The sequence below is a fragment of the Bos javanicus genome, chromosome 4 (assembly GCF_032452875.1).
Source record: "Bos javanicus breed banteng chromosome 4, ARS-OSU_banteng_1.0, whole genome shotgun sequence".
Classification (NCBI taxonomy): Eukaryota; Metazoa; Chordata; class Mammalia; order Artiodactyla; family Bovidae; genus Bos; species Bos javanicus.
The window spans coordinates 104,641,481-104,669,450 of NC_083871.1; the positions used below are offsets into that span (position 1 = coordinate 104,641,481).

The 27,970-nt window shown below is 37.0% G+C and overlaps 1 protein-coding gene across 14 annotated transcripts in view; it reads right to left on the reverse strand.

The window, feature by feature from the left end:
* Nucleotides 1-27,970, reverse strand: part of BRAF (B-Raf proto-oncogene, serine/threonine kinase) — a 178,058-nt gene that overhangs the window by 20,544 nt on the left and 129,544 nt on the right. For 8 of the 14 annotated variants that reach the window (XM_061414921.1, XM_061414918.1, XM_061414920.1 and 5 more), the window contains 5 exons: nucleotides 19,587-19,633; nucleotides 18,672-18,790; nucleotides 14,809-14,940; nucleotides 5,758-5,892; nucleotides 2,063-2,216 (listed from right to left, as the gene is read on the reverse strand). In XM_061414921.1, coding sequence (XP_061270905.1) covers nucleotides 2,063-2,216; nucleotides 5,758-5,892; nucleotides 14,809-14,940; nucleotides 18,672-18,790; nucleotides 19,587-19,633 — 587 coding nt within the window. The other 6 variants (XM_061414928.1, XM_061414926.1, XM_061414927.1 and 3 more) reach the window with 6 other exon arrangements.

Sequence of the window (27,970 nt, forward strand, 5' to 3'; positions counted from 1 at the left end):
GAAGAAGAGAATTACCATGTAACCCTGTGAAGGCATGTTCAAATGTCAATGGGACGGTATAATAAGTTTTCTGAGCAGTTCTAAGAGTTTAGCAATGTCCTCTGGCAAAGGAGACTGGTAAAGAAAGGAAGGAAAAGAGTCAGAAGCAGAGGTGGAGCGCTGGCTGGGTGGTGTTGGTGTGGGGGTAGCGCTGGAGGGAAAAAGAGGGTGAACAAAGACAGGAAGATAAACGTGAAGAAACTATGCTGGGAAATTATAAAAGAGCTCTATCAACAGAAAGATCATTTGACTCTTGCCCAAACTTTTGAACATTCCACAGACCGAAGTCGATTTTGTAAAAACTTTGCTAGCTACATGCTTGCTGTTCAATTCATGAATAAGTAAACTCCAGCCTAATAGTTACTAATAATCGTATCTTTAGTGTCACTGGAAAATTTAGAGATCATGAATTTTGATGTTTTTGAATAAGTCACATTCTTTTATGATTTTCTTATTCTCACTTTTTAAAATACAAGAAATGTTCTTTTCCTGAACTAAAAGTTATGAATAGATTTTAAAAAGCATGAATGGTATTGTTTATCTTAAGCTACCCAAAAGAAGGGCAAAAATTATGTCAAACTTATCAATGAGTGATTTCCCTGGATGAAATCTAACTTACTTAAAATATTTCAAAATTTTATTTATGGTGTGTGTTATCTGTGGTACTTAAAGACTAAACTATTGGTGTAAAGTCTTCCCAATTTTCTCCTTTATTTTCAAGAAGAAAGGCATTTATGCAGATGCTATCTGTGTGCCACTGAATAACCTTGAACTGTCAGCTATAATGAAAATCATCACAAATCCAAACTGAATAAATGAAGGTGTATTTAAGAGGCTGGTTTTGGTCCCTAGGCTGACTCTGAAGTCAGAACAGCTGCTTCTTCCACTTTGATTCCCAGTAAAGACTCTGATTCACAGTAAGAATATACTGACTGCCACATTAGTTTGTTTTTTTTTTAACACAAGAAAGTGGAAGTCCTAGAAAGCACTAAACATACTAATTATACTGGGGAATCAAAAAAAGAAAATAGTACTCATTCATAACAAGTGGACTCTTGTTGGGCAAAGAATATAAGGAGGAAAGATATTTTACAAGACACATGGATAAAGGTGATTGCTAACAGGCATCATGAGAGGTGAGTATAATCTAAAGCAATAATAATTAAAAAAAAATCAATTACTTGGTTGTTTGGCAACCATAGTCATCCAAAAGAAAACAAACAATGCTACGAGTTCCCAGAGAATTTTGCTGTGTTTTTGGGGAGGAAGAGGAGGCAATACCTTTGTCAGTAAATTTGACTTCTATAATGTGTAAGACATCCTTAATATATAAAGAAATATTAACTAAAAATCCAAAGTTAAACCATGTCACTCATGTCAAACATGCCACTCCTCAGTAATATCTTTGGTTACCTGCACCAATAATTTATACTGCTGTAAGGGAATAAAGAACAATTATATTTTCTAAATTATTACAAAAAGAAATAGTTATAAGAAAAAATATTAATAAAAATAAGCTTATTCAATTCTAGTGACTCCTAATTAGACCTGGTCAGTTTACCTTCACTAACACAGCCTAACTTACCATCAGCTTCCCACCTGCCAACACACACACGCAGACAGTGCTGTTCTTGGAGCCCCTAATGGATGCGGGATAGCTAACAGCAAAAGGTAGGTGGGGAAAGTTTAACTAAAGTTTAATGATTAGACTAACCAAGTAAACAAAACAAACTTGGAATGTGAAGTAAAGCCTCTGGAAAAGGTATTATAAATTTTCAGCAATGTCTATGAATTAAAAAAAAATTCGATGTTGAAAATGTAATGCTAACTATGGGTTTTAGACTGGGAAGAAAACTATATCCAAACTTTAAAAACACACATGTTCTTTTGTTCACCTTTAAAGAAAAAGAAAATCCTATTCAATTTAACAAATATATAAGCAAACATTTGTTCACTTTCTTTTGTCCCTACCCTCCTACATGCTGTCACTCACTCGGTTTGTTTCAGTGAACAGGAAACGTACCATATCCCCCTGCCTGAATGGGTGTTTTTGGAGAAGCACAAGCATACAGACTAAAATCCTCTGTTTGGAAGCCAGCCCGATTCAAGGAGGGTTCTGATGCACTGCGGTGAATTTTTGGCAATGAGCGGGCCAGCAGCTCAATAGAGGCGAGAATCTAAAAAAAGAAAAAAAAAAGGAAAAAAAGAATGAAAATGTAGATGGTGTTAATCTTTAAGAGCCCCATTATACTTTATAAGAAAGTGTATGAAATCTTACATTGTTTTTACTGTAATCCCAAATGCCTGGAATGTACTAAAGAAACATACTTTTCCTTTAAAAGAAGAGAAAATTACCTATTACATCTTTTAATCTCTATAAACTGAATGAGAAAAGAAACCCATAGTTAGTTTTTATTTACATCTTATAATTTTAGATCATTTGCCAGCCTTGGAATAGTAAACAATAAAAAATTTAAAATCAACTATATACCTATTTCTCACAGACCACAAGTCCCTTTTGGGAAGAAGATGGAGCATAAATAACTAAAGCACTATATGACTTCATACACAGAACCATTAGAGCAACTCATTCTTTAAAGAAATTTAGTAATGGGAAATATCTTTCACACATATAATTAAAAATAGGGCCCCAATGACCCTAGTGCCACAGGAGTGAGAAGTGACAGATGATGACCCATGAGTAAAAAAAAAAGACAAGAAAACTCTACAAATAGACACCAATAAACAAAATGTATAAATTCAGCACATTTTTAAGGTACAAAGAAACAGGTTATGACTCCTGAAGGCACATGGCATGATAACACATGAAACATACACATGAAGAGCTTGGCACAATGCCTGGCATATAGAAAGTACTCAATAAAACTTTAGCAGCCACATGATTACTACTCTGATTATATACTATACAGTAGTATTCTACACATTACATACTATTATTATTTTTTTTCTGAGCTACCAAAGTTTTTTTTTAAGTTAAACGAAATCTGTATAATGATTAGTATAAGAAGGCAAAGAAGTAAGCGTTGTTACAAAAATTTTAAAATTATAACACACAAATACAAATTCAAATAATACAGAAAAGTATAAATCGTACCTTCCAGGGGTAACCACTGTTAAAGAGTCTATACTTTCTTCTGGACCTTTCCTATGCATAAACATGCACATATGAAAACAGAGCCCAGCCCCACCCTCACCACCATTTAACACGGTGTCACACTACACATTTTTCGGCATTACTTTCTTTTCCCCTCATTGATATCCAAGCCATCTACACAGACACCTTGATCTTTATGTCTTTCATTTTTCCTATTACAGTTAACAGTCTAGTATCTATCTGGATACTTGGAAGCAGATTCTGTAGCATATAGAGCAGATTTCTTGGAGTGGAAAAACCAGAGCAAAAGGTGTATGTACTTTAAGTTTATGGAGTCTACCAAGTCCTTTCAAAAGGCCAAACCAATTTACACTCCTACCAACAAAACTTAAAAGAAAAGCTCTTCCCAACATTGTTCCCAATGCTGGATATATTATTAATCTGAGAGACAAAAAAAAAAATGTATTTCACAGTTGTGACTTTGTATTTTACTGATTATCACTGAATTCTTAACATCTTGTGCCAAGTTCATTCACCATTTGTATTTTTTTTGTGAATCACCAGTGCATATTTTTTGTTCGTTTTCTACTGTCTACATTTACTTATGGATCTGTATAACATAATCACTCTTTATTGTACATGCTACAATTTTTTTCCTCAGCATTTATCTTTCAATATTGTTTTTACTATATAGAGATGTAAAATGTTTAATGTAGTCACACCTGCTTATCTTTTCCCTGATAACTTCTGAATTTTGTCTCTTGCTTAGGAGAGTCTTTCCTACCTTAAGGTTATAAAAATCATTTGTTATAATTCTGTTTTTTACATGTAAACCTGTAGCCATCTGAAATTTTTGTGTCTATGGTGGGAAGAGAGATCCTATAATGAAAATGTGAAAAAAGTTCTTAAAGTGGCAGCGTTTAATAATCTGGAATATTCATATATGGACTTCATTTTCTAATACCATGAAAAGAGTAAAATATTATTTATGTTTAGAAATATGACCATTTTGTCCCTTTTAATACCATCTGAAAAGTGAGCCTAAGGATATAATCTGCATTATTAATGTCCATCAACCCCATTAAACAGGAGGGCCCAGCACCTGGGGTGTGAAAACGAGAACACGGTGTGGAGTCCTGCTGACACTGGCCAACAACACTGGTCATTTACTTCGAAAGTCATAAGCCAGTGGTGTCCTGGGTTTAAAAAACCCCAACTCTTCCTCAAAGGAATAGCAATGTAGAATTCCAGTTTGTAAAACAAATCTACCCACCCAGCCCTTCAGCCTTCCCTCCCTGCTCTGGGACAAGAGAGACTAGTTAAAAGCATAAATTCTATCTTTAATTCTTTAGTTGGGAATAAAAGACTCACACATTCCTATAATACTGAATTCCAAGAAACTTAGCTAGGACTGGGTACTCAAAGGCATAAGATTCACAAAAGACCAAGTCAGTAATTCTGGTAGCTGAGTTATGGAAGTCAGCACTTCCCATGTGAAATCTAGACTGACTTGCTGAAACATTTATACAGCGTATGATGAATTTAACTGCTGCTGCTGCTAAGTCGCTTCAGTCGTGTCCGACTCTGTGCAACCCCATAGACGGCCGCCCATTCCTTTCTCCAATGAATTTAACTGAAACAGATTTATATTGAGTATGATGAATTTCCGAGGTATTATAAAACACTGAATTTTTATGACCGTACCTACTACAGCTAAACTTCTAAGCTTGTTCAGGTACTTAGTTCCAGTTCATGAGGCTTATGAAAAATTACTAAGGCTGTTAGCCTTTCAACTTGAAAACAATCTGTGGAAAGTTTCCAAGAGTTAAGAGAATGGCAGACAACACCAAGAGCTGCCTTCTCTTTTTGCTCCAGGTAAAAATGCCTCTTCAAATAACCTAATATTAGAGGGATGCTTGCAACCTATTTATTTTATTGTCAAGAAGAATAAAAGTAGCAGTACACAAAGTGTAGTCTGTAGAAAACTATTTTGCACTAAGATATTATTTGCCTTTTTTAATGTCATTACTTTATAAGTGGAGTTTTCAGAGGCTATATAATGTAAGATATTACAACATAATGAATGCAAAGCAGAGAATCCAGCTGTCTTCTTTTTGCAGCAATTTGTGAGAAAGTATAAAACAAATGTCACTTTTCTCTAATTTTTTCTTGTTTCGAAAATACATTTTTTCATAAAACATTATATAACATGTACTGGTTTTACTATGTTTAAGTAAATTTATAAATACATATTTAAAACCTTAGTTTTAGTTTCTAAAATGGGAATTACTACCTACAAAAACAAAAGGTCTTTGGGGGTCTTCAATAATTTTTAAGTATAGAAAATGGTTCTGAGATCAAAACGTTTGAGAACTGTTAGACAAAAGCAAAAGCTTCTGAATCTTTTGTATTGGGATCCTAAGTTACTAGGTTCAACCTTTATAAATCACCTTTAATAATAATGTGTTTACTTGTACGAGTCTGCACATAATCACAAGTAATCCAAATCTGTGGAATATAAACTGTGTGCTCTAAAAAAGTGCTTAAAATATGCATTAGAATTAACAGTCTGTCCTTTTAGGTAACATAAAGCTTTTCCTTACTTGGGGAAAGAGTGGTCTTTCATCTCTTTTCTTTTTTAGGCACTCTGCCATTAATCTCTTCATGGCTTTTGGACAGTTACTCCGTACCTTACTGAGATCTGGAGACAGATATCCTCGTCCCACCATAAAAATTATCTGGGGAGGAAAAAAAAAAAGGCAAATCATATAATCTTGTAAATAAGTGAAAACAATGAAAATTCAACAAGCTGTGCACGTAAAATATGGATTTTTCTGTATGTACATTACACTTAAATAAAAAATTAAAAAGCACAATGCCACTAGTATTCAGAGTCTCATATATCATAGATTATGGGGAATCAATGCTTAATGTGCTACAAGCTGAAATCTTCATGATCCCGTGAGTACTACAAAGGTCTCCTAACTGCTTCCCACACTTTCAGTCTTTCCTTATCCAGCCCATTTTCCCACTGATTGGGTAACCATTCTGAAACACAGATCAGATCGTACCTCTTCCATTCAACCAAGAGTTAACCTTTGGTTAACCAAAGTTAATCTGTTAAGCAGCTGTTCTGGCATCTGAACTTTGAACTCTTTTGTTGAGGAAATTCTAATGGGGCATTGAGTTATATAAGTCTGAGAATCAGAGTCTCCTCCAGAGAGAAGGTGAAGTGGGAACTAATATCTTCTGTTTAACAAAGTAAAAAGGTTTATCTTCCCTGCACGCAGAGATTTGTAATTTTTCTGATTTCTTTCTTTTCTAATTTTCTGACTTGTGGTTCTTTTAAAAGTGGGCAAAGACAGATGTTAGCAGTCTTAAGTCTCAGGGAGAAGAGAGGGATTTTGATCTTAGAGGGAACAGGTTCAATAGGGGTAGACTGGATGCTCAGACCCTGATGCTGGAAAGACTGAAGCAAAAGGAGAAGAGGACAGCAGAGGAGATGGATAGACAGTACGACAAGACTGAGTGGACGTGAATTTGAGCAAACTCTGGGAGATGGTGAAGGACAGGGGAGCCTGGAGTGCTACAGTCCATGGGGACATGACTTAGCTCCTGAACAACAACAGAGCCTAAGGTGGAAAGAGGCAGTCAGAGATCCTTGGTTACAGGGCAGAATTGATGAATTTCAGGAGCAGTCAAGTTTGATATCCTACTTCATGTTATTTCTGGTTTGGTGCTGTACTAACCCTTACTTAACTACACGCTGATTTGCCCGAGCACCACCAAAGTGAAGTTAGTTTAATTTCGCTTACCTCCTTTCCCATCTCCTCTGTTGTAACTGCTCTTCTCCCACTTCATAACAGGCATATCTTTTACACATGTGCACTTTAAATATATTGCATATCACAATGTATTGCGTAAATGACACTGCATTGTGTGACATATTGCAATCACAATATACTGCATATATCACACTGCGCCAAGGTGTAAAACTGCTCAGGGTACCAAAGGGACGCTTTCAAATACTGCTAACTGGACTCTAATGAATGGGTAGCAAATCCCTTTGTAAGACAATTGGTTTCCAATTCTTTGCTTTCAGCAAAATCAACTGAATTGCCAGCTAATTATTAAAATAATTTTTTAATGATGTTATTAAATAATCTTTGGCATGCAACAGAAAAGTGTAGTGATTTACAGTGTTGTGTCAGATTCTAGTTTACAGCGAAGTGATTCAGTTATATACATTCTTTTTCAGATTCTTTTCCATTACAGGTTATCGTAAGATATTCTCTATGTTGCACAGTAAGTCCTCATTGTTTACTAGGATTTTATTTTTAACTTAAGCATTTTAAACTTCTTGAATGTTTCAGCCAGAGGAGATATTATGTAGTTTCACTGTTTCATCATTTATGTTTAAGAAACATTTTGTCAGTTCCAATGGCATCTTTCAGCTTTCAACCTGTTGAACAGTTCTCAGTTACATTTTAGTGAGTTCCTTCTTATTGTTCAAAGAGCAAATTTTTTCCTTGTGAGAGTTCACAAAATCTTCAGTTATGGCCATGTGCTTCTGATCCGTGGCTTTGTCTCTTTTCCTTGCACAGACTTAAAAAAAATAAATTGATTTTAATTGGAGGCTAATTACTTTACAATATTGTGGTGGTTTTTGCCATACATTGACACGAATCAGCCACGGGTGTACATGTGTACCACCGTCCTGAACCCCCTCTCATCTCCCTCCCCACCTCACCCCTTTGGGTTATCCCAGTGCACTGGCTTTGAGTGCCCTGCTCCATGAATTGTACTTGCACTGGTCATCTATTTTACACATGGTGATACACATTTCAACGCTCTTCTCTCAAATCATCCCACCCTTGCCTTCTCCCACAGAGTCCAAAAGTCTGTTCTTTATATTTGTGTCTCTTTTGCTGTCTTGCATATAAGGTCGTCACTACCATCTTTCTAAATTCTATATATATGTGTTAATATACTGTATTGATGTTTCTCTTTCTGACTTACTTCACTCTGTATACTAGGCTCCAGTTTCATTCACCTCATGAGAACTGACTCAAATGCATTCTTTTTAACCGCTGAGTAATATTCCATTGTGTATATGTATCACAAATTCATTATCCATTTGTCTGCCAAAGGACATCTAGACTGCTTCCATGTCCTTGCTACTGTAAACAGTGCTGTGATGAACATTGGGGTACACGTGTCTCTTTAAGTTCTGGTTTCCTTGGTGTGCATGCCCAGCAGTGGGATTGCTGGGTCATATGGCAGTTCTAGTTCCAGTTTAAGGAATCTCCACACTGTTCTCCATAGTGGCTGTACTAGATTGCATTCCCACCAACAGTGTAAGAGGGTTCCCTTTTCTCCACACCCTCTCCAGCATTTATTGTTTGTAGGCTTTTTGATAGCGGCCATTCTGACTGGCGTGAGATGGTACCTCATCGTGGTTTTGATTTGCATTTCTCTGATAATGAGTGATGCTGAGCATTTTTCATGTGTTTGTTAGCCATGGCTCTGTCTTAACTGACATTAATTAACTTCTGTTTTTTAATAAAGCAAAGAAGAAATTCAATAGAAGCATTAAGTAGGTCAAGCGATATAATCTGTGTGAAAGTTGACAAGTCTTGTTATTTTGAGGACTTGTGAAATAGTTTAAGATGGTTTTATGTGATCAACTAGTAGAACAGATACATATTTTCTTATTAAATTCAACTTTTAGAGTATTTTAGTGAAATATTATTGGTTTTATAAAGATAGAATTTTCAATTTTAATGACTCTTCTCCAAATAAATAACTTGCTATTACTTTTAATTTAATAAAACTATAGTATTTCTATGCATATATTTATATATTTTGAAGGAGGAAATGGCAATCCACTCCAGTGTTCCTGCCTGGGAAATCCCATGGACAGAGAAGCCTGGCACACGATAGTCCATGGGACTGCAAGAATTGGACGCAACTTGGCGACTAAACCACGACCATAAGAAGAGTTCAAATAACCAGTGACGCAGTTATGGTAAAGAATTAATCTTGCCCAAAGGGAGGGCTGGGTCCCAGAAGACCTTGGTTCAGCCCCTGGATTGGAAAGATCCCCTGGAGGAGGAGTGAATGAACGACTAAACACCAGCACCATCTGGAAGGTAATCTCTGAGCGCTGTTCTGCCTGATAAGAGTGCCTTTGTTTACCTGGGAGTCTAAGATCATGTCAGACAGTCTTATTCTATCATTGTGATTTACTGAGAGGGCTTTGGCAACCCACTCCAGTGTTCTTGCCTGGAGAATCCCAGGGACGGAGGAGCCTGGTGGGCTGCCGTCTATGGGGTCGCACAGGGTCGGACACAACTGAAGAGACTTAGCAGCAGCAGCAGCACAGAGGGCTTTAAGTTATATGATATCAGTTTGACCTCTGCAGGGGCTAAAAACTAAGGTGGCCAACTGTATCTATGTGACTGAGGCCTGAGAATGACTCTGGCCTCCAAGACTCGAGCGAGTTTCCCTGGCTGGCAATACTTTCTGCATGCTGTCACATGTGGCTGCCAGAACTTAGTACTGGCCACAACTGCACTGGAAGAGGACAACTGGAAACTCCATTTGTGACACTCTCCTGGATTCTGCCCTATGTGCCTCTTCCTGTGGCTCATTTTAACCTATATCCCTTTGTTTTAATAAACCATCATCTGAGTATTAACAACTTCCAGTGAGTTCTGTATGACTTAATGAATTACTGAACCTGAGGGTGGTCTGCTGAGCTCTGCATACAGTTGTAACAAAACTTCTGACTTTCCCATACTCTTTTAATATTTATTTGAACAATATTTCTCAGCACTTCTTTAAAAATAAAACTAGAAAAAGGACTGATGCTAAGTCCCTGCTTATTCTAGCAAAAGTCTTATTTTTCACAAATATATGGATGAAGAGAAAATAAAATCCCATGTTGTTCATTAAAATACACATTTCCAATAAAATTTTACCTGTTTCTATATATCAAAACCTGTATGTTATTTTCATCAGGTATATATTAATAATTGTTAATAGATAATTTGGAATTTAAAAAGTTAACAGAGCCTAAGGTCACTGGCAACTTTTTAAAAAAATTCTAAATTAAAATCTGTATTTTTTGTTGCAGAGATATAATTTGAGTGATCAATAAGAGGTTTTAAAGCATAAAAATGTTACATTAGGAAAACAATTCATTGGAGAAAGAAAAATACAAATATTCAATAGTTTAAAGGCAAAAAAAGAGCCATGTAAAACTTGCAGAAATTTGTATATATATAATATTCATTCATACATGTTTTGTATGTATATACATACATACATACATATATATATACACACACACACACACACACACACACACACACACATATTTTGGCTGCATTGTGCAGATCTTAGTTCCCCAACCAGGGACAGAACCTGTGTCTCGTGCAGTGGGAGCACAGAGTTTTAACCACTGGATGGCCATGGAAGTTCCGAAACTTATAAAAATTAATGAAGAGGTTTTATATTTTTTGAACAAAGAATGATGGTAAGTATCGAAATAAAGTATGACTTAGATTTTAATTGGTACATTTAAAAGCTATATAATCACATTTTTTGGAAATGTCAATATAATACACTGAAAATTACATTCTTTGCAATGATTTAAACTTTCAAGGGAAGGTCTTTCCCGGATGTAATTTATGGATAGGAAATTAAACTGGCACTTATACTACAAAATCAACAGCTTGGTTTGAAATTCTGGGACTGGTTACTTTCATCCTCAGTCTACACATCTTTACTTGCACTCCTGGTATCCCTGCCCTCCATTCACTCCTGTTTTGTTGGAGCACACATCTGCTCATCCTCAATATCACTTCCTGCACTGCCTCAACAGAACTGTGAACTCCCCTGAGAGCACAGCCTGTGTTTTACTCACACAGGCTCTTTGTATACTCTTTGTATCACTCTAAATCCCATACAGTAGGTATCACAAATTTTTTAATCCTCAACATCACCTCCTGCACTGCCTCAACAGAACTGAACTCCCCTGAGAGCAAAGCCTGTGTTTTACTCACACAGGCTCTTTGTATACTCTTTGTATCGCTCTAAATCCCATACAGTAGGTATCACAAATTTTTTAATTAAAATAAACTAGTTTGCATGTTGATAACTTATTGGCTTCCCTGGAGACTCAGTAGTAAAGAATCCACCTGCCAATTCAGGAGACTTAGGTTCGATCTCTGGGTCGCGAAGATCCCCTGGAGGAGATGGCAACCCACTCCAGTATCCTTGCCTGGGAAATGCCATGGACAGAGGAGACTGGCAGGCTATAGTCCATGGGGTCACAAAAGAGTTGGACATGACTTAGCAACTAAACAACAACAACAAGAATATACTTGCTATCATTCCCTGGTAATTGTCATTTCCTGTCTCCTTTAGATCTTGCAGCTTAGAACCCAGCCACCATACTGTGAGAAAGTCCAAGCTTCCTGTGAAAAAGTCCTCATAGAAAGACCTATGTTGACAAGAACTGAGGCCCCTGGCCCTTGGCCATGACTAAGCTTCCGGCTGACAGCTAACTGGTTAACTGGTCATACCTTCTCATGTATGCAAATGAGCTATTTTGGAAGTAGATACTTTACCAGCCAGTGAACTGACCACAGCCAATACCATGTGAAATAGAGATAAACCTTCCACATTGAGAGAAGCCCACACTGCAGATTTATCGTTTAAGTCACTACATTTTAGGTGGTTGGTTATAGAGCAGTAATAACTGGAATTCATGTGAAATATAAACATCTGTTATTTTCTTCTAAGATGACACAGCACTTCTGCTCTGAGAGAAAAAAAAGTCACTATACCTAGCTTAACTGAGCACATTATTAATCCCAATTTAGTAGCGAAGCTGCACTACAAGAGGTAAGAATAGGTTGACTAGACAGCAAAACAGAATGATAAAGACAGGGGAAAGGACAAAGCAATTTCTCAGACTTTTGGCACTTGGGTAAGTGAAATAAAAAGGCATGCTACTCAGCAAAGTCATATAGGGATGGTCATTCCTCAAGGAGTTAAGGGGCTTGTTTAGGAAAGAATCCAATCTTTGTTAACTTTAAGGAATTCTTTAGTTCAATCTCTTATTTTTAATAATAGGGAAAAAAAAAAGATACCTAGAGAGCTACAGTGGCTAGGTCATGCAGGTTGTGAGTCCAACATCTGCCATCACATCAGGCTGTTTGACCTGTCCTATCTTGAATTTACAGGCAAAACCTGTCACCTCAGACTTCTGAGGGGTGAGAATATGGGGGGATGGGCCTATATTACATAGTAAAGAAGCAGCTGTACCATCTCCCATGGAAAAAATAAAGATTATTCCTAGATTTTCAAACAGAAGTCCAATCTGAGAGCCATAGAAATTGAAGTATGAGAAAGACAGAAAGAAAAATCAAATCAAGGAGATGGATGCAACACTACCTGGGGTTACTTCACTGAGGATGACTAGAGTATCTGATTCAAAAGAGGGAGTTCCATGAAAAGCGCCTCTTAAAGAAAGCAGACTAGGAAGTAATGAAGTAGAATGGGGATGGTGGGAAGAGAACACAATTCTTTCATATCCTTTTTTCTTCATCAAACACTTGGTTTCAGACTGGCAAATTCCAGAAGGCTCTAACTATACTACCAGAAAGAATTAACTAGTAAAGGCCTTACCCTTCTGTTGGTCACTCACTTCTCTCATGGGAAGTAAGCCCTTGCACAGCATTTATTACACTCCCATGGAGGACAAAGCACCTAAAATGCCAAGAAGTGGATGAGTGCAGAACTCTGGGATGTTTTTTCCGTATTTTGGAGACACTATTACTTATTTCCATAATATAACTTTATTATTTTATTAAAACAAACTTATTCACTGACAAACGGATTTCATCCAGACCTTAGGTTCATAATTCTTTTTATTATTTTTTGTCTCTATGATAAATCAACTAAAACTAAACTAAAATTCCCTCATAATTCATCTAGAAGAACAGCATGGCTAGGAAAACTGAACATGGCACAGGGTATTACACTGGATGGCTGAGTTAATAAGACTGTAAGAGGCAGGGTACATGAAGCTGGTAAATTAGAGACAATCTTGCTCCTCAGAATGCCATCATCGAATCAATCATCTCAGTGATCTAGGATCTGTCACAAGGACAGTAAGTGCAGTGTTTCAATTATGTTCTTTAGCTTCTATTTTAGCCCACTCTGAATCTAAGTTTCATGGAGGCTTAAAAGAATCAGGTCATCAGAAGCCAGGTCATAGATTTCTTTTTAAAACTTAGAGCTATAATTCAACATTTTAAAGCTATGAAGTAGTTAGACCAAACAACAATAAAAAAAAAATAGTTTTAGACTGACTTAGGTGGAAATGTAGCCAATTTAAAAAATCCTCAAGATAGAGAATCAAGGCCATTGTTGAGTTAGGGTCATACTTATTAAAAGTACACACAAGCATATGACAATTTAGATTACTTCTCTGATATTACATGATAGTCAAAAATTCTTAATGAGAAAGCTACCCAGTATCTTTAGAAAGCTTCAGTATTACCAAAAAGATTGACAGTTGAACTGCTGACCAAAAAACTACTAAAGGAAGCATTATACATTAAAAACTATCATTTCATTAGGTTGGGAGGTTATGATCAAACACATACAACATTCATGCTTTTAAAAAGACTCTACACTGGTGACTCTCCGTGTGTGTTAGAAACACCCAGCAAACCCATTAAAATGCTGATGCCCGGACCCCACCCCAATGATTCAGCATCTGCTCCAGCATCTTCATTTTTAAAATAAACTATTCCGGTGATTCACATACAAATCACAGTATAATGTATAAATACTATTTTAATCCCAGTTTATATGGTCAACTATTGTTCTCTAATATATTAACAGTGTAACTGCTGCAATCTCTCTCCACACACACACACACCCACTCTCTTAAAATGCTGAGGTATATGAGGTAACTTCAGTAAAGAAAATTCATTTTTCTTGGCCAGTGTTAAAAGCCTAGGTGAATTTAACATGGCTGGGATCAAAATTACAAAGAGCTGAACGAGGCTATGCTGACACTTTGGAAGACAAGGAAGAGAGAGCAGGAGCTTAGGAAGAGAGAAGTAAAAAATCCCCTCCTATTTGAATTCTTCTCACAGAAAAATGAAAGCATGATATAACAGTCCTTTTATTTATCTAGCTTTAAAAATCTAAAAAGTAGGGAGGAATCTTAGTCATTTTAAAAGGACTTGGTATCAAGAAGTTCACAGCTGAGCACCTGCTCAGACCTGCACAGACAGTCTGTGACAGAGTAAAAGGCCTGAGCCCAGATGCTACAGCACTGTGCCAGGGTCACGAGGCAGGAGCCAGAGCCAGCACTGTGTCTCTAGTTTCTAGTCAGCAGAGCAGGAGGTTCACTCCACTACAACACTGAAGTATGGTATTTCAAGGAAAGGTCTTACACGCTGCCATTACTGTCAAAAGTACTGAACAAAAAATTCTAAACCTGGAACCAAGATCAAGAGTTCTATCCTTCATGCTTATCCGGGATCCAAGACTTACTTCTTTGCTACAATGAATTGGAGCCTCTTGACAAATAATAAAATGAACCCCAAGAAATGGTGAATATTTACCTGGTCCCTGTTGTTGATATTTGAATAAGGTAACTGTCCGGTCATCAATTCATACAGAACAATCCCAAATGCATATACATCTGACTGAAAGCTATATGGGTTTTTATCTTGCATTCTGATTACTTCTGGTGCCTGGTAGAACATAAAAAGAAAAATATTCTTGTTTATTATTCACATCAACCAAATAAAGACTGAAAACCAAATTATTATAATTCTCAGAACAATGTTTTTATCATTAAATAACCAGAACAATGTTTTTATCATTAAATAACCTATGTAAAATATGTAATCAATTCTCTTATTTATGGCCAAGGAAAGAAAACTGATTATCAAAGATAAACAAAAAATAAATGCTCTGTAAACTCTGAGAGAAACAGTACTGAGATTCCATATACATTATTAAGATTTGAAAAACTTTAACAGCTACCCTCTTTCTACACAAAATACCATTACTGCCATTTGAATTTTTCCCACTACTTTTCCTATTAAGAGTGAGTTCCCACTTTCCATTACTGACTCAGGAAAGAAACCCTAGACCTGTCATTATGAGATGTTTGGAAGTAGCATAACCACTATGGTAATCGCCTGAGAATTTAAGTTTTCCCATTGGTACAAATGAATCTCCTCATCTCAGCACACCTTAGACAATCATGGTAAAATTTCAAGACTGATACATTCAAATGCCTTTCCTGTCTCCAAAAGAAGTGTAATTATGCCATGGATGCTTTATTAACAAAACCGAGAGACAGTAGGTAGATTTAATAGAAAATGGTATTAAGATTCTTTTGGCTGCTTCTTCTTGGGCAAAGATACAGACCTAATCATATTTGCTATATTTTCACACATTCCAGTTACTATAGTCTACAACTAGATTCCTTATTAGCCATTTACATGTAATACAACAAATGGTTGATTAAATATTGGCTTTAAAGAGTTCCTTCACCTTGCATCTTCTGGACTGTTTCATCAGGAAGAAATTAGAGAAACTGCAGGGTAACAAGACTTTGTGAAAACATGAGTCTGATACCAAAATCAGGACAAGCTGCAAAAATGGCCCAAAGACCTGGAACAAGATTCCCAGTCAGTGGTCAGGGTAAGGCAGGGCAGACTGTCTTATAAGGAGTGACAGCACTTTCAGTCTTACCTGCAAAACAGAATCACCTAAGCAGCCTTTCACCTCTCAACATCCAGACTACATACTAGTTCAATAATACACCATCAGAGTCTAGAGATGGGAACAGCTTCAACTGCTAGTTTTTATAGCTCCGCAGATGACTTTAATGTCCACCAAGGTTGAGAACCACTGAGGAAAGATGTATGGGAGACCCAGATGCAAGTCAAGGATGGGGTGGCGTTGGGGTGTGGTGAAGGTTACATCTCCTTGGTTTTGTCATGTATTTTCTTGATAACTGTTCTTGGTAGTACAGTGCAAAATAACCCCACACAATTGTGATGTAATGAACAAGCCAGATTATTAAGAGGCTGGTTATGATACAGACATAATTTTCAAAGCCAGGATGCAATTTTGTGAGGAACAGTTGAAGAACTGCCTTCTTGAAATTTAGTTTTACTTCACTGCTGTTGGTAGATGGTTTGATGAAAAGTCATATGTGATCTATTTATAAGAAATGCATGATTTATCCTCAATTAATTTAGTAACATAAAGATTTTCACAAAAGGTTTTCTTATTTAAGATATAAATAAAGATTGAGAATACCACTGTAAATAATTCAGGGACTTACCTAACCTTTGGTTCTGACCAAGTTCTTCTCTCCTAGTCTATGGATGTTCCTATTTATGAAGGCAGGATCAACTCAAAAGGATTTTACTCAACAATTAAGTGTACTACTGACTAATCTCTCGTCTTAAAACTCAGCTTGGTGGAATAAAGGATGAACCCATCTCCCCAGGTATTAACAAAAAAGAAATTAAAAGAAAATATAAAACAATGTATAATAGTCTATAAACTGTATAATCTAAGATTTTTGGAAAAGGACAAACCTGGAGACTTGACTGAGCCTAACTTTCCCACACCAGTTAAAATAAACACACCTTTAAAACATGTATCAACTGTTTCTTTATAATTGTAGATTTTGCAATTTCACCTTCTCGCAGGACACACGGTTATCTTTGTTATAAGGTGTATGACTTAAAGGTGTCTGAGATCCAGATTACAATGATTAATTAGTTTGTTTATAATTATTTATTAAAACAAACATATATTAAAGAAAAATATAGCTAGCTCTAATTACTAAATCCCAGAAAAGGCATTCAAAATCCATTGGTTCAACCCAGTGTTAAAGATGCAAAGACTTGGAGGAGGTCAAGAAACAGGCAGGTTAAGAGTCAAAAGTACGAGAGTGCAGACCTCTGGACTCCAAGTCCAAGGCCAACCCCCTTCCACCTTGCCACTCACTCTAATGCCAGTTATTATAAGAAATCATAGCCAAATTTAACCCCAGGCTTATCTTGACTAATTCAGAATCCTCTTCTTAGAACTGCTACAGATAAGTTCAGGGAATTCAGGCAAATGTAGCTTTGAAAGTCCTTGCAGTTTTGCTTTTTCCAGCAGGTATCCTAAAGTTTTACTGCAGATTCAGTTATTCAAAACTTAAAACTGCACTAACAGTTTTGGAACATCCTGTATTCAACTTGGAGCACAGGTTCTCAAGGATTTTTTGGTCTCAGGATTTTTTCAGTCTTAAAAATTATGGAGGACCCCAAGAAGCATCTGTTTATGTGGATTATACCTATGGATACTGAGCATATTAAAACTTAACTGAGGAACTGTTAAAATATTTATTAAATTATAAAACAACCATTAGCCGTTAAGACAGATTACCCTTTAAAAAAAAACGAAAACTAGATTTTCAAAAACAAAGTTTAGTGAGAAGAACACTACTGCCATTTTTTTTCCTTGCCATGCCACAAGGCATGCAGGATCTTGGTTCCCCGACCAGGGACTGAACCTGTGACCCCTGGAGTAGAAGCATGGAGCCTTAACCACTGGACTGCCAGGGAAGTCCCTGTAGTTCTTTTTGACTGGTTTAACAGCAGCCAGCTACGGTCACATACTCAGTTATGCATTCAATCTGTTGTGATGTGTTGAACAGTATGAAGAAAAAGCTAGTCTCACACAGGACGACCTTGGGAAACCTTGAAGGGTCTTAAGGACCCTCCTGAGAAGAGCTGGCTTAAGAAAAGCCCTATGACCACCCTTTTCACAGCATGCTGAAAGGAACTGAACAAAAGTTTTAGTTCCCTCTTCTTATAATTTCTCTCTCTTCTTTTCCACAAAGCAGAAATAGGAATAAAGAAAGAACAAGGAGCTATGCAGGGCACACAAGGCTGACAGTGTTTAAAATCTACCTTTCATTTTTCTTTTTCTTTTCCCAGCTGCCCATAATTATACCATTCTTTCTAGTCTAAAGAAAGTAACTTTCCAATTTAGGCTTAAATAAGATTGTGAAACAGTCTCTTGTTCTTAAAAGGAGTAGTTCTTTTATTGAAACCTTAATAATGGCTGCAAATCACACCTACTTTTAAATTGCATACTTCTTTTTTGAAACAACATACACAGAACATTCTAAACACAAAATATTTTAGAGAGACAATTCTGAATAAAACTTAAGCAGTGCTTATAAAAGATACATTCTTTTGTTTAAGATATACTGAAGCTGGTTCCATAATATTCTTCCTAAAGATAAAATTAAAATCTATTTATAACAAAATAAGATCAACATTGGTTTTTGTGTATACTGAGAACTATGAGAACACTATAGTTGAAATCTTCAATGACTTTCTAATAACAGCATCTCAGGGGCCAAAAATTTAATTAATGGAGAAATAGCCTCAATTCTTACCATCCACAAAATGGATCCAGACAACTGTTCAAACTGATGGGACCCACTCCATCGAGATTTCACTGTGGCTAGACCAAAATCACCTATTTTTACTGTGAGGTCTTCATGAAGAAAAATATCTGAGGTGTAGTTAAGTAAAGGAAAACAACAGGTCTCATTTTCCTATCAAAGCAAGCATTATGAAGATTTTAGGTATGAGATATAATTTCCACAATTCTTTATTATGATATTCTTTAAAAGGAAGTATAGTACTTCACATTTCCTTTTAAAGTTAATAAGTATGCTTTAAAAATAGTGTTATTTGAACTGTGTGACCTGCTTTTAGGATTTTTGGTGCCTCAAACATGGTAAGATGAGGTAAGCTGTTTTCCTAAGTTTGTGGGAGACCTTGGGACTTCCCCATTGGATTTTACTAAAAGAGGCCCAAATATCCTTCTGGCACTGCTAGGAAGGCTATAAAGCTCTTCACTGGCATTTAGGCACCTGGCAGATCGGATCTGAATCGGGCTTACGGAGCAAGAAGAAACGTTATGTTTGCCTCATCTCATTGTTATATAATGTAGAGCCGTCAATTACATCTCAACGACCACTGAACAAGGTCAGGGCACTGAAAGAAGCTAGTAGATAGCTACAAAACTATGCATGTTATAGTGCTTACAGGACATAAGCAATCACAGTCCTACTATCATAAGGACTTAATAGGCTTTTCTTTTTTGCAATGCTTAGCTGTTCAAAAACCAGAAGCAGGTTGGAGTATCATGCACTATTACCCTCCTGTGCAAACCCAGTTATTGATTCCCTTTACAATGTGTTGTTGAACTCAGCATGAAAGCTGGTTTTACATAATGTGAAGATAAAATGCAGGAGAAAAGGTCAGATGTTTTCAAACTTCGCAGACAAGTTCAGGAAGGATACTATTACTCTTGAGGTCTCTGTGGATGATTGACTTGGCGTGTAAGTAACTGAAAAACAAAAGATCATTTTAACCTGAGGAGGGCTAATGACTCTGGCCTCAGTATCTATAGAACACATTTAGGGGTGTAAACAAAGATTTATTTAGAATCATGATACAACTGCAAACTGCACACTGTGATAATCCCTTTATAGAAGAAACAGTAAAATAGACTGCAAGTGAACTGAGGATTTTAGGAACATGTTACTATTATGGTACAACCAAAATCTTTTTTTCTACTGAATGACTTTGCTTTATCTTTTACTGTTTACCAATACAAACCTTCTACTCCAGTCACGCCTATTTATCCAGGTCCTTTAAGTATACCTTGGTATTTAATCCCATCTCTGTGATCAATGCTCCCCTCCCACACCAAATTAGCTTTCATTCTATTCTCCACTGAATCAGACTTATTCCTTAACACTGAATATACGTTCTGACTCCTAAGTGACGTTTTCCCAAGACTCAACCATAAATGAAGTGATCTGTCCCCTGTTCAGTTATTACTGTAACAGTTTGATTCATGTTTTTTTTTTTTTTCCACCTATGTTCACTTTCTATTCAGAATAAAAACTCCATTTGATAAAATAAAACCACTTTTAAATGCTGAATTGTATGTTCGTAAAATACCTTCTTAAAACTAGTGAGGAACTTTCTACTGTAACGGACACAGTGAATCTATTTCAAAGTCGATGATAAATTTAAATCATCTGTTACCCCTAAAAGCTGCCTCAGTGGAGTTTATTGAGGGAAAGAGCTGTGTCTGGTTTATTTCTGTTTATCCCCAGCGCCCAGTAGCGTGCCTGGCATGTGGTAAGCATTCAATACATATACGTTGGATCAACGACAATGAGATAAATATAATGTCCTAGTGAAGGTTATTTTTCTTCATTTAACTGTAAGAAAAACAGATATATAAGACTTCTGAAATCTAACGATGACTATTAGGAAATAAATTTTGCCTTAAAGTAAGACTTTAAAATTCAAATAATATAATCAAAATTATATAATGAACACTGTTTAAAATAAAACATTTGCAAATAATTAACTTAATTATTTATGCTTTCTCATCTTCAATTTCCTCATCCAGAGATCAAGACCTCGAAATTTTTTCTCAGACAAAATTTTTATTTAAAATTACTGCTTATACAAAGCCAATTCCTTCTCCTCCAATTACTCTTACATTATTCTGTTTATTTCCTTCACAGCATTTATCACAATCTGAAATTATCTTGTCATTATTTTTTAGGCTGAGAATTTGATATGCTACATCACACTCACTCTTGCATCAAAAGAAAACATGGTTATCAGTTATAGGCCCTCATATGCTTGAAAAGTTCTGCAGTGACATAGAAAGGTTCAAAAAAGGAGAAAAATGAGTCAATCAAAAGCTGTTCCAAGATGGGGAGACCTTATCCTCATTAGAAAGAAAAGCGGATAGGTCATGATACGGGTGGTGTTTGGGACTTCAGTTAGCTTATTAGTATTTAGTATACAGAAAAGGTGTGGTCTCTGGAAAGAGGTCCTGTCTCCTTTGAAATTAAAGACAACAACAACAAATGGGTGGTATATATGAAAATAGAGAGGCATGATGAAGTTACAAGATGGGAAGATACAGGTATTCTTGATGGATAGTATCAATCTTTTCAACAAATTTGATACAATGAAATACACCAAGAACAATGTAGATAGAAATGTAACTAGAGGGTTGAAGAGAGAAATTTTCTGACCAGGAAAGTACTAGATAACTAAGAAGATATAAATATAATGGCTGAGCTAGTGATATATAATCGTAAACAGCATAGATCTATTACAGGCCAAGGTTGCATCAGCTGCAACTTGAGCTAATACTACTTTATCCTTGTGGAATCCTTTATCGTTTAGAAATTGCTCTACTAACTTGTATCTCATTTAATAAATCCTCTTTCTGCAACACTTCTGTAACAAAAGCAGCAAAAGAGCAGAAATCCTGGTCTATATAATGGAAGGCTGGAAAGAGGAGAGACTCAAACTTCTCAGCTGGAAAAAAGGGATGAGTATCAAACCTCAATCCCTACTTAATATTCCAGATAAAGGCTGACCCTAAACCATTATTTCCTTAAGTATCAACCAGTTACAATGTAAGATGCCACACCCCACATAACTGGTTGAGGGTAAGGAAGGGAACAAGAATAAACTGACTTTGCTATAGATGATACAAAAGTCTATCCATTATGTAGGACAGTTACACTGGAACTCCTAACCTTTCAAAGATGCTGTAAGTTTATAAAAGTAGTGCTTAGTCACTCAGTCATGTCGGACTCTTTGTGACCCCATGGACTGTAGCCTGCCAGGCTCCTCTGTCCATGGAATTCTCCAGGCAAGAATACTGGAGTGGGTTGCCATGCCCTCCTCCAGGGGTCTTCCCAGTCCAGGGATCAAACTCAGGTCTCCCCCGTTACAGGCAGATTCTTTACTGTCTGAGCCACCAAGGAAGTCCATAAAAGTACCAGGAAAGAAAAAACATGTTATAAACTAAATGAATATCATGCTCTTGATAGGTTTCTGTTAGGAGTCTCCTTCCGTGAAGAAAAGTATCCACCTACAGTATCAATTTAACCTTAAGAAGCTGGCGCATCAGCTAGTAAAATTTGTTCTCTATGCTGTTTCTTTCAAGGTCTTATGCAAGATTCGATTTTTCAGCATTCTTTTAAGACCATACTATGATGCGCTGACATCAAACTAAAAAGCTTCTACACAACATAGGAAACTACCACCAAGATGAAAAAGCAACCTATCAAAGGGGAGAAAGTATCTGCAAATCATGCATCTATAGGGGATATCAAAAATAAAAAGAACTCACATCTCAGTAACCAAAAACTCAATCAAGTTTTAAAAATAGACATTTCCCAAAGAAGATATACAGATGGGCCAACAGGCACATACATGAAAAGGTGTTCAACACCACTAATTACCAGGGAAATGCAAACCAAAACCACAACAAAATATCATCTCTTATCTGCTAGAATGGCCATTATCGAAAAAGTAAGAAATACAAGTGTTGGTGAGTAGATAAAGGGAATCCTTATGTACTGTTGGTGGGACTGTAAATTGGTACAGCTGCTATGGAAAACAGAATGGAGGTTCCACAAAAAATTAGACACAGAATTACCAAATGATCTAACAATCCCACTTTGGGGTATATATATATCAAAAAAATTTAACTCAGGATCTCAAGACACTTGCACCCTCATGTTCACTGCAGCATTATTCACAGCAACCAAGACATGGAAACAACTTAAGTGTCCATCAATGGATAAAGAAAATGTTAACACACACACACATACACACACAGCAATAGTATTCAGCCATAAAAAATGAGGCTATCCAGCCATTTATGACAACATGGATGGATCTTGACCTCATTATGCTAAGTGAAACAGGTTGCATGATGTCACTGACTTTTGGAATCTCAAAAAACAGAAAAAGCAAAACAAAACCCAAATTCCTTTCATCTTCCTTATGGTGGGAAAAAATGTTTATTAAATCAGCCACTGTTATTATGGCAGCTACAGTTACTCTACTGACTCCTATCAAAATTATATTCAACTACAGCCCTAGAGATTTGTTGTTCTTGCATGGCTCCTACAAAACCATTTCCCTTATCCAAAATTTGTGTACTTCTCTTTTTTGGACTTGAATAAGATTTCTTATTTTGCACACATGGCCTCTGTGTGCTTAGCTGCTCAGTCGTGTCTGACTCTCTGTGATCCTATGGACTGTTATCTGCCAAGCTCCTCTGTCCATGGGGATTCTCCATGTAAGAATACTGGAATGGGTTGCTATGCCCTTCTCCAGGGGATCTAGCCAACCCAGTGACTAAACCCAGGTCTCTGGCATCGCAGGCAGATTCTTTACTGTCTGAGTCACCAGGGAAGTCCTGAGATGTGGCCTGTAATTGCAGCTTATTAAAGTTCTAGTTTTCACTAAAAAATCAGTTTGCTGCTGCTGCTAAGTCGCTTCAGTCATGTCCGACTCTGTGCGATCCCATAGATGGCAGCCCACCAGGCTCCCCCGTCCCTGGGATTCTCCAGGCAAGAACACTGGAGTGGGTTGCCATTTCCTTCTCCAATGCATGAAAGTGAAAAGTGAAAGTGAAGTCGATCAATCGTGTCCGATTCTCAGCGACCCCATGGACTGCAGCCTACCAGGCTCCTCTGTCCATGGGATTTTCCAGGCAAGAGTACTGGAGTGGGGTGCCAAAAAATCAGTTTATCAGCATGCTAATGATGCCTTCATCTAAGTAATGTGTAAATATATGCTAGTCATATTCAAGAGAAGAGTGAGGACAAAACTCTCCTAGCATAAGAGCTTCAGGTATGATAATTATACGATTATGAACCTAGTTAAATTCTTCATGTGTGTTACACATCTCTATTTTATCCTCAAGAATATCATGAGAGATTTCAGTCAAATACTTTGCTGAGATTCAAATACTTGTGCCTACACCATCTGCCCAAATTATCAGTCTAATCTATTTATAAAAGCCTCAAGTGTCTCTCACTCATTTGCTGCTGTTTTCATATACTTTCAGCTATTTCTAAAATCAAGCAACTGACCTACACACACATTAGCATTTCTGTCCTCTTTCATCTAATGCTGCACAATTTGAAATAAGTTCATCAGTCTTTCTTTCTTCTTCACACAGCAAGATGAATCTCTCCTCTGACACCAACAGAGAATTGTCAGCAGTTGATTGGACTGGAATGTGTGATGGTGGTGACAAGGTGTTATTTTATCCAAATAGAATTTCAAATCCCAGTCTCCATTCTACTTTGATGTTTTCCTTATCCCTCATAATCAATGTGGAAGGTGAGCAAGACTTCAGGGAATGCCATCCTGCCAGTCTTATGTAGTTAGTAATCATTTACCATGATTACTAGGATGGAAGTCCCTAAAGTAAGTGGAGATCACACATTTTTCTGTTGCACTCTACAGTGGCCTAAATTCAATTTTTACTTAGATTTTTCAGTTTCTCTCACTTGAAAAATCTAATTTACGGAGAGGTGTAACCAGTATACAACACAAAATGTACCCATTTACTATGTACAGTTTAAAGAGTTTTTAGCAGACACATAAAGTATACTTGTCTAAAGACCAACCATAATGAAGGTGAAGAATATCCATCACCCCTAAAGTTTCTTCATACATTTCTACAATTAACAGTACCTCCCTAGGCTCAGGCAACCATTGATAATGATTTCCATTACTAGCAATTAGCTTTACCTTTCCTAGAATTTCACATAAACAAAATCATTTGGCTTCTTTTGCTCAGCATGATTTGGAGACTCACACCCTGGCTGCATACAGTATTACAGTGGATAGACATACTATAACTTAACCAGTTAGTTGTCAGACATTTGGGTTGTTGTGTTTTTTGGCAATTATGAATAAGATACTATCTATATACATTCATGCAAACATTCATATATGAGTTTTTGTTGCCGACTTGTTTTCATCTCTTTTGGGAAGTCAGTGAGATTAGAATTGCTCATATGGTTAATTTTAATTTGAAAAGAACTTGCCAAAGTGGTTGTACCATTTAAGATCCTTACCAGCAACCTGTTAGAGCTCTGGTTACTCTGCATCCTTGCAAATATTGGTATTGTTGGCTCTGATTAGAAGCATTCTAGCGGATGTGTAGTGCTACCCTGTCTATCTTTAATGTCTAACACGTTGAGGATCTTTGCATGTGCTTATTTGCCATTCTTTCATCTTCTTTAATAAAGTACTCCAATCTTTTGCCCATTTTTTCATTGGGTAGTTTTTCTTATAACTAAATTGTAAGAGTTCTTCATATGCTTTGGATATAATTCTTTTACCAGATAATGTGTCCTGCAAACATTATCTTCAAGTCTATGGCTTGTCTTTTCATTTTCTTAAGTGCCTTTTGAAAAGCAGAAGTTTTAAATTCTGATGAAGTCTAATTTATTAATTTTTTCTTTTATGGTTCTTAATTTTTGTGTCATAAGAAATCTTTACCTACATTTTTGTGTCATAAGAAATCTTTAGGCTACAGTGATTTTCTCCTTTGTTTCTTCTAGAGGTTTTAGATGTTCAGCTTTTAGTCTTAGGCCTTTGATCCATTTTGAATGAATATTCACATTTTGTGCCAGAAAAGGGCTAGTTATTTATCCTATTTGGATATACAGTTGTTCCGGTAACATTTTGTTTGTTTTAAAATATTTATATATTTGGCTGTGCCGGGTCTTAGTTACATGGGATCTTTGCTTTTCCTTGTGCATGAGTTGTGGCATGCGTCTTCTTTGGTAGTGGCAGGCAGGATGTAATTCGCTGACCAGGGATGGAACACAGGCCCCCCTGCATGGGGAGCGAGGAGGCTTAGTCATCAGAGAAGTCCCAGGATGAAGATTTTGTGAAAATGGGCTCTAGGGGGCCAGTTCTGGGAAAAGTGGATTGCGGAGAGGGAGCTTCTGAAGGAGGGCGATGCAGGGGTCGTGGACTCTGAGGAGAGGAAGATTCTGGGGAGAATAGGTGGGGGTGGGGGGGAACAGGGGGCCCTGAGTGGAGGGAGATTCAGGCAAAGAGGGGGTGTAAGGTGAGAGCTCTGACGAGGGGGATTTGGGAGTGGGCCTCTGTGAGAATTTGGGGAGGAGGAGACTGAAAGGAAGGAAGTTTTGGTGAAAGCTAGATTCTAGGGAAGAGGGCTTTAAGAGGAAAAGGACTCTGGGAGAGGATAAGGAGGTGGGTTCCAAAAGGTAGGGGGATTCTGAATCCTGCCAGAATTCTCAGAGAGGAATTCTAGAAGAGAAGACGACTGCTGATGGTGAAGCTGTAAGACAAACCTCCTCCAAGAGGGCTGAGAATCAATCTCCAGTAACATTTTTTGAAAGGACTATCCTTTCTTAATGAATTGCCCTGGCATCTTGGTGTTTAAAAATTTACTGATCACAGACATAATAGATATATGTCTAGACTTTCTTTCCTGTTTTGAGTCACACATCTGTCATTAATTACACTGTCTTGATTACTGTGGCGGCTTATAGAAAGTTTTGAATCTCACATTAAATGTCCTTCAACTTTGTTCTTTTTCAAAACTGTCTGAGTGACTAAAACTGACTATTCTTGCCACTGTATTTCCATATATGTTTTAGGATCAACTTGTGAATTTATACCAAAATCCTGCTGAGACTTCAATTTGGAAAAAATAGACATCTTAATAATACTGAGTTTTCTAGTCCATGAATATGATATCTGCATGTCCTGTTTCCCGGCTGGGACTTACATTAGAGAGGGTATAATCTCTCTTTGGAAAATACTCTCATCATAATTTAAGTACACCACTGGCCTGAAGAGACCAAGTGAGAGTGTACTGTAAATACGGAATATGATGATATTGACGGAATAGCAAAAACTATGCTATTCTTAGAATAGCATTCATAAGCTTAAATACACAAATTCAGAAGTATGGTATTTGTTTATTTATAAGAGCAAGACAGTTAAATGTGGGAAATGATAGGTACTTCAACCATTGTTGCTGGAACAATTGGATATCCATATAAGGAAAAAAAAATCTTCAATCCTTACTTCATACTAATTTGAAGTAGGTGGAAGAACTAAAACTAAAAGCAAAAATTGTAAAACTTCTATTAAAAAACCAAATAATTACTATCACCCTCCTGTACATATAAAGCATTTTCAAGTTCTCAGGATATTTTTACATCATTTGATTTTATAACCTTTGCGTTTCTTTGTGAGGCAAGCAAAAGGGCAATAAGGCCACTTACGCTGATGGGAAAACTAGAGCCCAGAGGATCTAAGTGCCGTGACCAGAAAGGCGTAGAGGAAAGGACATGGGTTGTGAATGTGCAGATCTGGCTCTGAGATCCAACTGTATCACTCATTAGCTGTATGACCTTGGGTACATGACATAATTCCTGAAGCTCTGGATTTCTAACGTGTAAAATGGAGATAACGTTTACCTTCTTAGGTTCTTTCTTTCATTTATTTAACACATATTTATTGAAAGCCCACTCTGTGCTAAGCAACAACTGTTCTAAGTCTTGGAAATTAAGCAGAAAATCCCTACCCTAAAGGGGCTTGCGTTGTAGTACAGAAGATATAAAAAAGATGCAAAAAAGTAGGTGGGAGAGAGAAAATGCTGAGTTTCAGGGGGTTGTAATTTCAGGCCAGGGAAGGTCTCTTTTCAAAGGACAGCTTGAGTAAAGATTCAAAGGAGGACAGAGAGTCATACAGATATGGGATAAGAACACAGCAGGCAGAGGGACGAGCAAGGGCAAAACCCCACGGCAGCTGTGTGCTTCCTGCGTTCTACGAATAGCAAAGC